This window comes from Delphinapterus leucas, chromosome 1, assembly GCF_059928025.1.
Source record: "Delphinapterus leucas isolate spDelLeu-1000000601 "Yukka" chromosome 1, BTC_Dleu_Yukka2, whole genome shotgun sequence".
NCBI lineage: Eukaryota > Metazoa > Chordata > Mammalia > Artiodactyla > Monodontidae > Delphinapterus > Delphinapterus leucas.
This window is the reverse complement of record NC_143129.1, coordinates 160,950,309-160,963,681: the sequence shown is the minus strand read 5'-3', so window position 1 is coordinate 160,963,681 and position 13,373 is coordinate 160,950,309. Positions and strand designations below refer to the sequence as shown.

Here is a 13,373-nt window from a genome sequence, read left to right as displayed (position 1 = left end):
GCATGGCACCTGAGGATGGCAGGGATGGCTAGAACCCAGAGACTGAGGGAGCCAGTGGCACAGATGTGTCTGGAGGGTCACGTCAGTGCTGGACTAGGTAGGCCCTCCAACAAACAAGGCACGTGACCTGCTGTAGGATGGGGAGGGGCTGTGGCTTTGGTCACTTGGACCCATCTGGCTGGACTTCCAGAGCTGAGTGTTTCCGTCTCGGGTCTCCTCAGCCACCGCCAGGCAACTCCACATAGTGTGGGATTGTGAGCCCCTGCTGGAGGAAGTGCCTCAGCAGGCTCTGAAGCCCTGTCCCGGGCTCACCGCCGGGGAAGGTCCCTGTGCTGAGTGGCACGTGCACCACTCAAGAGTCATCTATTCCTTTAGTGAATTTTAGACAAAAGGGACAGAAGACACAACCCAGCCCTTAGGGGGGTGGTGTCCACGCGGGCCTCTCTGTTCCGTCTCCGGGCATTTGTTCTGTGTCTTGACCTTTTCACTGAGCAGTGATTTTTGATTGAGGTCAGTCATTTTCTAGCTGGACAAGGCTGGGCAGAGGGTGCCAGCATGGACTCTCAGCAGGGAGATGGAGACCTGACCACACGGTGCTGGCCGCAGTGCGTGTTGGCAAAGAGCTAGGAGGATGTGGAGGATGTGGGCAGGGAGGAGTGCACGTCAGCACGGGGAGAGGAGGGATGGAGTGGTGGGTGAAGGACCACTCTACAAGGCTAACAGGGTGGGGTCCCTCTAGTCTGTGTGCAGCTTGGCCCTGAGGCAGTGGCCTCTGAAATGTCAGTGACAGCTGTGTTCAATGCCAGGAAACCCTCGACCTTCAGCACACCATGCAAGGAGAAGCAGGGCGGGCGAGGCAGGCAACGGCAGTGGGAGAGCGCCTGAAGGTGTGAGGCCCCTGACCTGAGGATGGCTCAGGGAGCGGAGAGCAAGGCAGCCAGTGTAATAAGAGCAAGGCCAACGGCACTTCATATGCGCCAGGCACTGTCCCAAGCACTTCACAGGTGCCTATTTTGTGGACGAAAAGAAAGCTGAGGCACTGGGTGTTTTGTGCAAGGCCACACAACTAATATCAGAATGGACAGGGTGCAGTTCCAGGATGTCTGGCTCCAAGCCCGCGCTACTCTGCCCTTCTATACTGAGGTGTTTACCCGCAATGGGGTTTTGGGAAACAGAGATGGCAGCAGGCAGCACCTTGGCAGGTCTGTACCTGAGAGCCCAGGACACCTTGATTAGCCACTGGGAACTCCTTAGAAAGACCAAGGGGATCTTGTGGATGGGCCTGTCTCCCCGAGATGCATGGATAATGCTGTCAGCTCAGCTGACAAGGATTCTGGGCAATGATGCTCAGCCCCTCATGCCCCGTTCTCACACTATTCATTCATTGATTCATTCAATGGTCATTTCATTGAACACAATATAGACCAGTCTTTTAGGTGCCAGGGCTATATCAGTTAAGAAGAAGGAGCCTTCCTCTCAGCTGTGTTGGAGAGGAGGAGAAAGATATTAAATACACACAATTATTTAATTACAAATTGTGATAAGGGCCTTGAAGAAGAGAAGCAAGGGGCTATGATAGCATACGATAGGAAGGATGACCCTGGGAATGAGACTCCTTAGGTCTGAGGGTTTTTTTTAATAGAGTTCCATGGAACTCTAGGGTTCTATGGAAGTTATTTCCAGAGTTATCTAAGACTTTAAGTTAAATTCTAATTACACATATATATGAATGATATTTTTAAAGACAGCAAAAAAAGAGCATACTGGTATACTCAAATGTAGCTATATGCCACATTGGAACCTGCTAGCTCATTCAGGTATCGACAAGTTACCTTGTTTTTTTAGTGAGGATCTTAGAATAAAGTTCTTCAGTCCTTTCTGTGCAGTCATTGGAGTTTATTGTAAATGTGTCACTAATGCGAAAGAACACAGCCCAATATTTTATTTTTGATTTCTTAAAATTCAGATATGGGGAAAACTATGATTGGATTTACTACAATTATTTTTGTGAATTATGGTTTTCTTGTTATTATGCAGCCAAAAAAAAAAATATGGAAACGTACTGAATGCTGAGGCCAATGTCAGACTTCAAGTGCCATCCACAGCTGGGGTCAAATTGTTGTACCCATAGCAGCAGCTGTTTTTGTTTCTAGTAAGTCTTTTTATGGCAAGTAAGTGTTGCATATTTGAACTTCTACATAATCTGTTTTATATATATTTTAAATACTGATATCCTGGGCAGGATTTCAATGAAAGACAAACTAAGTTTGAAAGTGCTGGCTTTGGTTCAGAGGATTTGGAGACCTGGGCTGGCCTCCTTACCCATCTCAGGGGCCCACCTCTCATACCCTACCCCTTCCCGAGGCCCCCTCATTCCCTCACGGCCTTTGCCTGTGGCCTGGAAACTCCTGATGGACAAACTGCCGCTCCTGAGAGATGACACGGCCTAAGCGAACCGCGCCAGAGGCCGGTCCTGAAACCACGCAGAAAAGGCTCTAGGCCCCAAACCCAACCAGAGCTTTGGCACATTTTAAGGACCTTGGACAGCAAACACAGCCTTATCCCTCCCAAGGCCAGAAAGAGCAGTGGGGGCGGCCCACTCACCCTTCTTGGTGGCCTCGAAGCTGTCGTGGAAGTGAATCCTCTGGATGTCGTAGGTCAAGGTTGTGTTGGGCAGCAGTGTCCTGTTTCTGTTGATGATGTTGGCAGAAAATCGAAAGGCGTGCTCCTCGGCATTCATGATCTGGGCGTTGGGGCCGTCTGCATACTCAAAGATTCCTCCTGCGAGAGATGGGTACAATTGTGTGTGCTGGGGAAGGAGGAGGGCTGCCAAGAAAGACGCTTGGTTCAGACGGTATTATGGGCAAGATTCTTCCTCCAAATGTTCAATAATATGCCAGATTACTCCCATACGTAGAAATTGTTTTGGAGCGTAAGAAATATGAAAATCCTCCGAGTTCATTTCACTCAGCTAGCAAATTCCTAATAACAGAGACTGACAAACAGAGCCCAAATAAAATGACCAACTTATGAATATTGCTATGAAATTCTCAATACAGTGCTGGCAAGTAGAATCTACCAGAATATTATTACAAGGATAACATGCCATGACCACAGAATTGTATTCCAGGAGTATAAGCGTGGTTCAATATAAAGACATCTATGAATATCATTCCATCACATCAACAGTTCAAAGGGAAAAAGATATGATCAACTCACAAAATACAGGAAGGCATTTGATAAAATTTGGTGGGAATGTAAATTGATACAGCCACTATGGAGAACAGTATGGAGGTTCCTTAAAAAACTAAAAATAGAACTACCATAAGACCCAGCAATCCCACTACTGGGCATATACCCTGAGAAAACCATAATTCAAAAAGAGTCATGTACCACAATGTTCATTGCAGCTCTATTTACAATAGCCAGGAGGTGGAAACAACCTAAGTGTCCATCATCGGATGAATGGATAAAGAAGATGGGGCACATATATACAGTGGAATATCACTCAGCCATAAAAAGAAACGAAATTGAGTCTTTTGTAGTGAGGTGGATGGACCCAGGGTCTGTCATACAGAGTGAAGTAAGTCAGAAAGAGAAAAACAAATACCATATGCTAACACATATATATGGAATCTAAAAAAAAAAAAAAAAAAGGTTCTGAAGAACCTAGGGGCAGGACAGGAATACAGACGCAGACGTAGAGAATGGACTTGAGGACATGGGGAGGGGGAAGGGTAAGCTGGGACGAAGTGAGAGAGTGGCATGGACATATATACACTACCAAATGTAAAATAGATAGCTAGTGGGAAGCAGCCACATAGCACAGGGAGATGAGCTCGGTGCTATGTGATCACCTAGAGGGGTGGGATAGGGAGGGTGGGAGGGAGACACAAGAGTGAGGGGATATGGGGATATATGTGTACATATAGCTGATTCACTTTGTTATACAGCAGAAACTAACACACCATTGTAAAGCAATTATACTCCAATAAAGATGTTAAAAAAAAAAGAATGCTTAATAATCTAGCTCTAGAAGAGATACTTCCTTGAAGCATCTTCAGCTCAAATTGGCCTTTAATATCACTAATGGTGAAACACTAGAGGCATTCTCATTAAAGGAAAAAAAAAGAGGAGGTGTGTAGAGTCACACCACACCATTAACCAATGAAATAAGAAGGAAAAAGAATTTAGAGGCACATCCCTTGGAAAGAAAAAAATTCTTATTTGCCAGTGATATAAATGCCTTCCTAAAATCTCTTATAATAATCCCTAAACATGAAAACTAGTAAGAACTAGTAGGAGACTCAAGTTCAATGACCAGTTAGCCCAAATTAAGTGTTTCTTTAAATCAGCAACAACAAGTAAAAACTTAATGGCAAAAGGATTTCCTTTACAATATCAACAAAATAGTAAATAACTAATCATGAACCAACTCCAATATTAAAAATGACAAAAAAACCTTAAGTGAGAGACATAAAAATAGATTTAAACGAGGAGGCATGTCATGTTCCTGGGTAGGTAGGGTCGAGGGTAGAGGTGTCAGTTTTTCTCCAAATAATTCCAGTCAGAATCATAGAAGAATATGTGTGTGTGTGTGTGTGTGTGTGTGTGTGTATATATTTTTTTTTTAACTTGACAAAATGACTCTAAAATACATCTGGAAGATTAAACAGGAGACAGCCTAAAAAGAGATGAGAGATGGCTTGCACTGCCAGATTTAAAATATATCATAAAGCCAAAATAATTAAAACCATGTCCTAATGGTATATGAGAACACAGGCCAATGGAACGAGATAAAAGCCCCCAGAAAAAGATTCAAGTAGAGATAAGTATTTAAGACATGATAAAGATGGCTATTTCCAATCAGAAGGTAGAAGATGAATTATTCATTAATTGTGCTGAGACAATTATTCAATTATTTGGGAGAAATTTAATTTAGATTCCAATCTTAAGCTATATATCAAAAGAAAAAAAAAAAAGTTCCAGATGGAGCAAAGATTAAATAGCAAGAAAGTAAGGGAAGGAAGGGGGGCAAATAACTCTACTAAACTACCTAAAAAGACAATATAGGTGAATATTTTACAATATTGAGGTGGAGGAGGCCTTCCTAGGCATTCCAATAGTCAGAAACCATAGGAGAAAGATTTATAACTCCACAGAAATAATACAAAATGTGTAGATTTCAAAATTTTCATAAACAGAATTAAATAGCAAACAACAAACCGGGAAATAATATAGGTAACATATATGGCAGTATAAAGGTTGATGTTCTTATTTTATAAAAAGCACTTAAAACCCTTAAAAAAGACAAATCCTCCAATACAAAAACGTACAAAGGGCAAGGATGGGCATTTCACAAAAGAAAAAAAAAGAATACAAAGGAGTTATTAACACATATGAAGAAATGTGCATCCACTCTTATAGTCAAATAAACTCAATTTAAACCAACAGTGAAATACCATTTTTGCCTGTCCCAGCTTTGCCGAGGGTGTTTGGAAACAATCATTTGCTTAACTGTTGGTAAAAGTGGGAACCGGTACACCCTCCTTCCTTGATGGCCATTAGAAATGTATCAAAAGCCTTAAAAATGCTCACATATTGAACTCATATCTCTGGTTTCTAGGAACTGATTCCAACGATGGGCACGCAGATCATGTGTGAGGAGGCAGATCTAGAGATGCTCAACACCAGAGAAACAGTAAATAAATGGCAATTGGCAATTTGTTATATATTCCCATATAATAGCAAACATGTAATGATCGGGAAGTATCCATGATATATATATATATATATATATATATATATATATATATACACTTTTTTTTTTTTTTTTGTGGTACGCGGGCCTCTCACTGTTGTGGCCTCTCCCGTTGCGGAGCACAGGCTCCGGACGTGCAGGCTCAGCGGCCATGGCCCACAGGCCCAGCCGCTCCGCGGCATGTGGGATCCTCCCGGACCAGGGCACGAACCCGTGTCCCCTGCATCGGCAGGCGGACTCTCAACCACTGCGCCACGAGGGAAGCCCCATTATATATTTTTAAGTGAAAAACAAAAGTTGTAAAGCAGGAGATGCAGTGTGACCCCACGTTAGAAGAGGAAGAATAGAAGGAAGATGAGGAGGGATTCATATCATTGACAAGAGGGGGCATTTCAAAACAACACAAGTGTACAGTTGTATGTAATAGATTTCTTATTTTGTTCTTTCTGCTTATTTTCCCAAAATAAACCTCTATTCTTAAAAAAAAATCAACTTAATTGTGTTATTATTTACATGAAGAAATTTCACAAAATTCACTGTTTTGAGTGTACAATGATTTTTAGCAAATTTACTAAATTGTGTGACCATCACCACAATCCAGCTACTGAACATTTCCATCACCCCAATAAGATCCCTGGTGCCCACTTACAGTCAATCATTGTTTTCACCCCCTATCCTCCAGCCTCAGGCAACCACTCATTTACTTTCTGTTTCTAGAGATTTGTCTTTTCCAGGCATTTCATTTAAATGGAATCATGCAGTGTGTGGTCTTCTGCATCTGGTTTCTTTCACTGAGCATAACACTTCTGAGGCTCATCTATGTTGTAGCACGTATCAGTACATCATTTCTTTTTATGGTTAAATAGTATTACTTTCTACGGATGTACCACATTTTATTTACCCGTTCACCACCAGTTGATGGGTATCCGGGTTGTTCAATTGTTTTAAATTTTTAAAAAAAAACAGTGAATATTTTAAAAAGTAAACAAATAAATCTGCTGCCCTCCCACCCCCGTGGGTATTCCAGCAGGCTTACGGTTTGTAACACATAGAGTGCATGCATGTGAGTCTGTGTGGGGATGCACAAACATGCTGAGCACATCTGTAAAACGACGAGCAGACTGCAGCCCCAAATGTTAAGAGGGGGTCTCTCTGAGTGGGAGGATTACGGGTGATTTGAATTCCCTTCTTTGTGCTTTTTCTGTATTTTCAAAAAGTTCTGCAGGGAACATGTGTTATATTTCTAATCAGAAAAGCCATCATGGGATTGTGTGTATGTGTTTAAAGGAAAATAAGGGATCAAAATACCATAAGATCCAGTAATCCCATTTCTATGGATACAAATTTAGAAAAAGTTACAGTAACATAAACATTTATGTATAAGGATATTCTTGAAATAGTATCTTGAAATAATATTGAAAAAAATAGAAACAACTTGATGTTCAAAAGTAGATTACTCAATATATTAAAACCCATCCATATGGCAGAACAACTAGCAGGCATTAACAGTCAGGGTGTTGGATGGCAGGATATGGTGTCCGGGATTTGCTTCAGAATAATATGGGAGGGGTGGATGTGAAGGGAATGCAGATAGGACAGGAAAGGCCATGGGTCGCTGATTGCTGGGGCCAGGTGGTGGGTACACAGGGATTCATTATACCATTCTCCCTAAGTATATGTGACAGACGTCCTCCATAATAAAACAGTCTTTAAAATCATAGTATATAAGGCAAAAATAACAAATCGTGGCCATGCAGTCAGAGAAAAGACACATTATTTGCACATGCTTATTACCATTCTCTTAAAAACTCAAGAGAATCATATCAAAACCTAGTAGAAAGTAAACAGGAAGCTCATCAGGGGACCAGCCTATAAAACATATATAGAAAAATGTACAGCCTTCCTATAAATCAGCAATAAACAGTGAGGAATTGCAAGGGGAAAAAGAGACCCTATTCACAAAAGCAACAACAAAAGAATAAGATACTTTACAATAAATGTGCTATTCCTTTATCAAGAAAACTACAAACCTTTACTGGGGGACATAAAAGAAGACTTGAATAAATGGAGAGACATAACTTTCTCCTGGAAGGGAAGGCTCAATATTGTAAAGATGTCAGCTCTCCTCAAATTAATTTACAAATTTAATGCAATTCCAATTAAAATCAAAAAGGACATACCAGAAGGGCGTACACCAAAATGTTAACAGAGGTTCTTTCTATAAAGTAAAAAGATAATGGATTGCTTTTGCTTAGTGCTTTCCCCCGCAAATGTTCTGCACGGAGCTTTGGTAATAAGGAGAAAAGCTTTTAAAAAACGCTCTTAAAACATACTTAATGGTACAGGAAATGCTCATCCTGCCCACCCCCAAAGGCAACAAAATAATATTACAGTATGAAACCTATTTATCAAATAAAAAGCACATAACTATATTTACAGAAAAAAGACTGGAAGGATTTATACCATGGTACCAGTGAGTTTCTCTGGGAAGAAGAGGTTTATGGATACTTTTAATCTTGCTCTTTGTAGTTTCTTGATTTTTCCATATTATTTACAATGAATGAGTATTATTTTTAACATTTTAACATGTAAACATCAAAAAAAATTCTTCCAAGAAAGGCTGGGGAGAAATCTAGTCATTAGAGAGCCCCATCCCAAATGAGGATCAAAGGTCATGGGACAATGGGCCATTTCCTAGGGCTTCACACATCCTTGCTTGCCTCTCAGACCTTGGCAGGTGGGGAGGAGAAGAGAGAGGGGGTCACAAGCCACTGAGACCCAAGCCCGGTGGATACACAATTCAGTCCCATGAATACCCACTGGTATCTGCCCACTTGTCACTGGGTGCTGGGATAAGAGAACTCAGTCCTGGGCCCTGCTCTTAAGGAGGACTCAGCTGACAATAAACAGATGACCATAGATGACCATAACCAGCATGTATGGTAATCAGCTGTTCCCAACTTAGGTTCCAGAGACAGTCAGGCCCCAGTCCAAACCCTGGCTCTACCCACTGAAGGAAGTTACTCTCTCTGAGACTCAGTTTCTCCATCTGCAAAATGGGGTACACACTTCCAAGGGTTGATTGTTGCGTGGAAGAAAGAAAACAATGTAGCTAAATGCAGGGGACATGGTGAGGACTTAGTAAAGGGCAGTTATTAAAGTAGGAGTGAAACAATGCTATTTAGAAAAACAAAACGAATTCTGAGCTTCTACATTCTAGGGCAGGGGTTGGCAAACATTTTCTGTAAAGGAGCGGATAGTAAATAGTTTGGGCTTTGTGGGCCAGAAGGTCTAATGGACTCTTCCATTGTAGCATGAAAGCAGCATATGTAAACAATGGATGTGGCTATGTTTCAATGAAGTTTTATTTACAAAAACAGGTGGTGAGCTGGATTTGGCCAGTGGGCTGTAGTCTATGACCTCTTCCAGGGGAAGGGAAGCCTTTATCTCAGAGGGAAAAGCACCTTAGGGCCTGGATGGAGAAGATAAGACGATGATAGTACTGAATTGCTGTGCAAAAGAAACAAAGATGGGATGTTGAATTTTTGTGTGGGGAGGATTGGAGAGAATGGCCCAGGAGAAAGGGAATAGACAGGAAGTGGGCCCAAAAAGAGAGAAAGAAGAGGACAATATAGCCCAGGACCAAAGGCGGGTGAGGCCACGGCAGGAAGGGCCATGTTAACACAGTGATGTCTGGTTCTTAGTGCCCAGTTAGCCTGATCTGTGTGTGCTGTCATCTCCCTCCTTACAGGAGCCCCATCATTTGGTAAAGTTGGTCACAGAAAACTTACCCCAGCTTGTGCTCTTTGGGGACAGGGAAGGAAGGTGGGCAGAGTCCAGCATAGGGTGAATCAGGGTAGAAAGAGGACAAGAGGTGCAGGAGGTGGGATGAGAGGGGATGGAAAATTCAGCAGAGAAGGAAGTTGGAACAAGAGGTGATTAGGAGAAACCAGAAGCCCTGGGGCATCTCAGAGATGTTGCTGGGGAGAGGTTGTTCCCCCATCTCTATCCCCCAAACACAGGCAAGGATGGGTCATTTTACTTGAACATTAAGGGCAAGATGATGCCCCAAATTTGAATGTATTGGGACACCCAGGCAGCAAATGTTTAGATACAGTGCAGAGGTTCAGAGAGTGGGTTCTGGATGTAGCAGACATGGGTTTGAGTCTTGGTTCCATTCACAGGCTGCCCTTCTCTCTAGAGAACTATTCTCACTTCTTCCCATTGGGGCAGTGTGTAGCCAATGACTGAATGATACTGGGACTTAAAAGGGTGGTCCCCTTGCCTTAGGGTTGGTATAACTCTGTGGTGCAGGTATGCTCCACAGGCCCTCCCAACAGCCCCACCTTGCATCAGACGAAGACCAGATCTTACCCAAGGCTGCATCTTGGTCCATCCCTGTCCCCTTCCCTATCCTGCTTTGCTCACTCCCCGACAGGGTTTTCCTAAAGAGCACTCTTCCCTGTTATCGACCCCAGGTATCTGAATCCTTGACTCAGGCTCTGCATCTGGGGAACCCGACCTAAGATAGAGGTGACGTTGCTTCAGGGAGAGTATCAACAACACTTACCTTTCAGTTCTTTTGGAGGAAGGGAAGGGCAGCACCGAACCTCATCCTTTGAAAAACCTTTGAGGGTTCCTCTACCCTCTCCCTTCTGGGTCCTCTTGCCCCCTTTCTCTTTTTTGCAGGGGGCTCTATAGATCAGGGAGCTTTGGAAGCTCGGTGTCTGATGGGCTGGGGTTCTAATTCAGGCTCCACCCCATGGAAGAAAGGCTGCTTTGGGTCTTGGCTTCTGGAAAGAGCACCCCACACCGCTTCGAAGCAGCTCCCCCATTCAACTGGCTCCTCTCTATTCTCTTCCTTCCCATACATTCCTCATGATCATTATTTAAAGAGGCTAATAAGTAGGTTGGCACCGTTGATTAATGCATAATCTTAATCATGATTGCATAGCGTAATTGGCATTAATTTGAAGAGCTAGTTCATTATGAAAATAATTGTCACTGCTTTCTGCTTTAATAAAATGGAGCAGAGACGCCACGGCTGCTGAGGAAATAGGATTGTGTGTGTGTGCGTGTGTGCTGTGCGATGGGTCCCAGAAGATGTTAGCAGGGGTGGAGCACAGGTGCAGTTGGATCATTTTCTTCCAACAAAATCTTGAGTGTAAGCCCAATGGGTAAAACAAATAACAATAATAATAATAACCATAACAAAACTGATTATGTGCTGGGGATGATGCTGAATGCTTTCCGCCTGCTTCATTTATTACAAGAACCTCTACAACCCCATTAGACAGAAATGATTATTGCCCCATTTTACACAAGAAAAAGCGGAGGCCCAGGGAGGTTAAAGGGGTTGTGAAAACTACTATGTGGTAAATGCTCTTCTGCAACCAAAGCCAGCTTGTTAGTGTCAACTGCTACCTTTCCAGGAGTTGTGAAAGTGAGTTACTAAAACATCGGCAGCTTGAAAGCAGCCACAACGAGAATGTTTATACCACAGAAATAAGCAGGTGCTACAAGTGAGCTGTTTGTTTTCCGCCCTGGAGAGTGTGATTACCAGCACACCACTGCCCAAGCCCATTTCCATCATCTGGACTCTTAAAGACTGGATGCCACAGTTCCCGAGAAGGCTCTGTAACCCCCAGGGCTCCACCAGGCGCAGCATGAAAACCACTGCTCAGAACTAACCTCATCTACAGACAGCGAAACGCAAGGCCGGGGGTGGGGGAGGAACGCTCGAACTAGCTGTGCCAACCGGAACCGACTTCCTTCTTGCTCCTTCTACAGTGACATGTTGTCATATGTTTCGAGAAACATTCTGACTGCCCTAAGCATAAACACCCTTATTTTGATTTTTATTTTTTTTGTGGTACGCGGGCCTCTCACTGTTGTGGCCTCTCCCATTGCGGAGCACAGGCTCGGGATGCGCAGGCTCAGAGGCCATGGCTCACGGGCCCAGCTGCTCCGCGGCATGTGGGATCTTCCCGGACCGGGGCACGAACCCGTGTCCCCTGCATCGGCAGGCAGACTCTCAACCACTGCGCCACCAGGGAAGCCAAACACCCTTATCTTTAAGATTGCTTTTTCTGTCTCTGGAAATGGCCCAAGCGGTGGCATTGCCCTGCCTCCCAGATGACCTATGGTGGCCTGTGACCTCAAATATACGGTGCTGTCCTGCCACGTCTCATCATGAAGAGCAAGGAGGCACCGCCCACAGCCCCTGCTGTCCCAACACACACTCCCTCTGGGCAAGTGGCCCTAGAGACCCTCCAGCGCACAGGTCCCAGGGCAGATGCAAGCAGAAGACCGAGTCCCCTGATTAAGCCCATGACCTCATGACTGTCTAGGGCTGGTCTGGAGTCCTGAGATGTTCCTTTCTCTTGAACAACTTTGTGCTCTTGAATTTGGCCCTTGCAAAAGCAGCCCAGCCAGCCCAGCCCCAACCTCAGTGAGCCTGGCAGACTCCGGCCGAGCCTGCAACGTGCCGCCACCTGTCTGTCTGGCAGCCAAGTCCCAGGAGACATTCATGTTCCCAGCACCAGGCCCAGGCACCATCAGTCCTCTGGGGCCTAAGTCTGTTCTTTCTTTTCCAGTCTGCTTTGTTCTTTTTCTGAAGTTTCCAAGGTGTCGTGGAGATTGAGACGCTAATCAGTGAGATTGTTGCTACAGCCTCTTCCCCGCCGCCTCCCTGTCTGTTCCGAGCAGCAATCAGCGCTCTCTCTTCTCCCTGCCAGGGCCCCTGCGGCTCTCTGTAGCCCGTGGGTAGGAAGAACCAGGCTCTGCTTTCTACTGCACCTTAGCCAGCCCTTCAGGGCCTCAGCAGTGCCTGGGGATTTGCTTCTGGGCCTCTCTGTGCCCTGGTCTCAGCAGAAGGAGATGAGGGGACACACTGGCTGACTTCCCCCACTGGGCATAATAGGTGGTTTACAGAAGGTAAGCAGTGCCCAGTGGAAAAGTGCCAAGCATAGGCTTTCTGAGGTCCTGGGCGAGGGAGAGGAGACAAGGAGTCTGTGTGTTTCCCCTCCTCTGGGTTTGTTGATTCGTTCGTTCATTCATTCATTCATTCCCCAGGCAGTTTATAGGCTACAACCATGAACAAGGAACCATGCTGAACACTAGATGAGTCAGAAGGAGATCAGGCATACTCCCAGGCCTTCGGGAGCTCACAGCTCGGAAGAGGAAATGAGAGAAGGGGCACACATAAAATCGCTATGGGTAAAAACTCTCCATGGGATCAGAATGTCTGGAAAGGTGGAGAAGAGGGAGAAGAGGGAGTCATGGATGTCTCTGTGGATAAGGCAGCATCTGCCCTGCTCCGCGCTGAGCTGTGGAAGGAACATGGCACCGGCGAGGGAGAGAATGGCCGTGGGTAGGTTCTTGAGGATGAGGACTTGGGCTAGGGCAGGGCCAGTGGGGAGGGAGTGAAGCAGGGGCCAGGCAGGAGGGGAGCTGCTGGGTTTGCTTCTCTAGGACTGATCTGTGATGAGATGAAGGAGGGAGATGGGGGCCTGCGAGAGGGAGCATCAAAGAAGACCCTGGAATCTGGACCAGAATGGGAGTGCAGTCAAGCCTGTGGACTCCACAGTCAGGCTGCCTGAATTGGAATTGA

General features: G+C 44.8%; 1 protein-coding gene across 1 annotated transcript in view; it reads right to left on the bottom strand.

The window, feature by feature from the left end:
• GRIK3 (glutamate ionotropic receptor kainate type subunit 3) overlaps nucleotides 1-13,373 on the bottom strand; it is a 230,854-nt gene that overhangs the window by 85,575 nt on the left and 131,906 nt on the right. Inside the window, 1 exon segment of the mRNA XM_089895906.1 lies at nucleotides 2,605-2,781. Within this exon segment, the coding sequence (XP_089752032.1) occupies nucleotides 2,605-2,781 (177 nt within the window).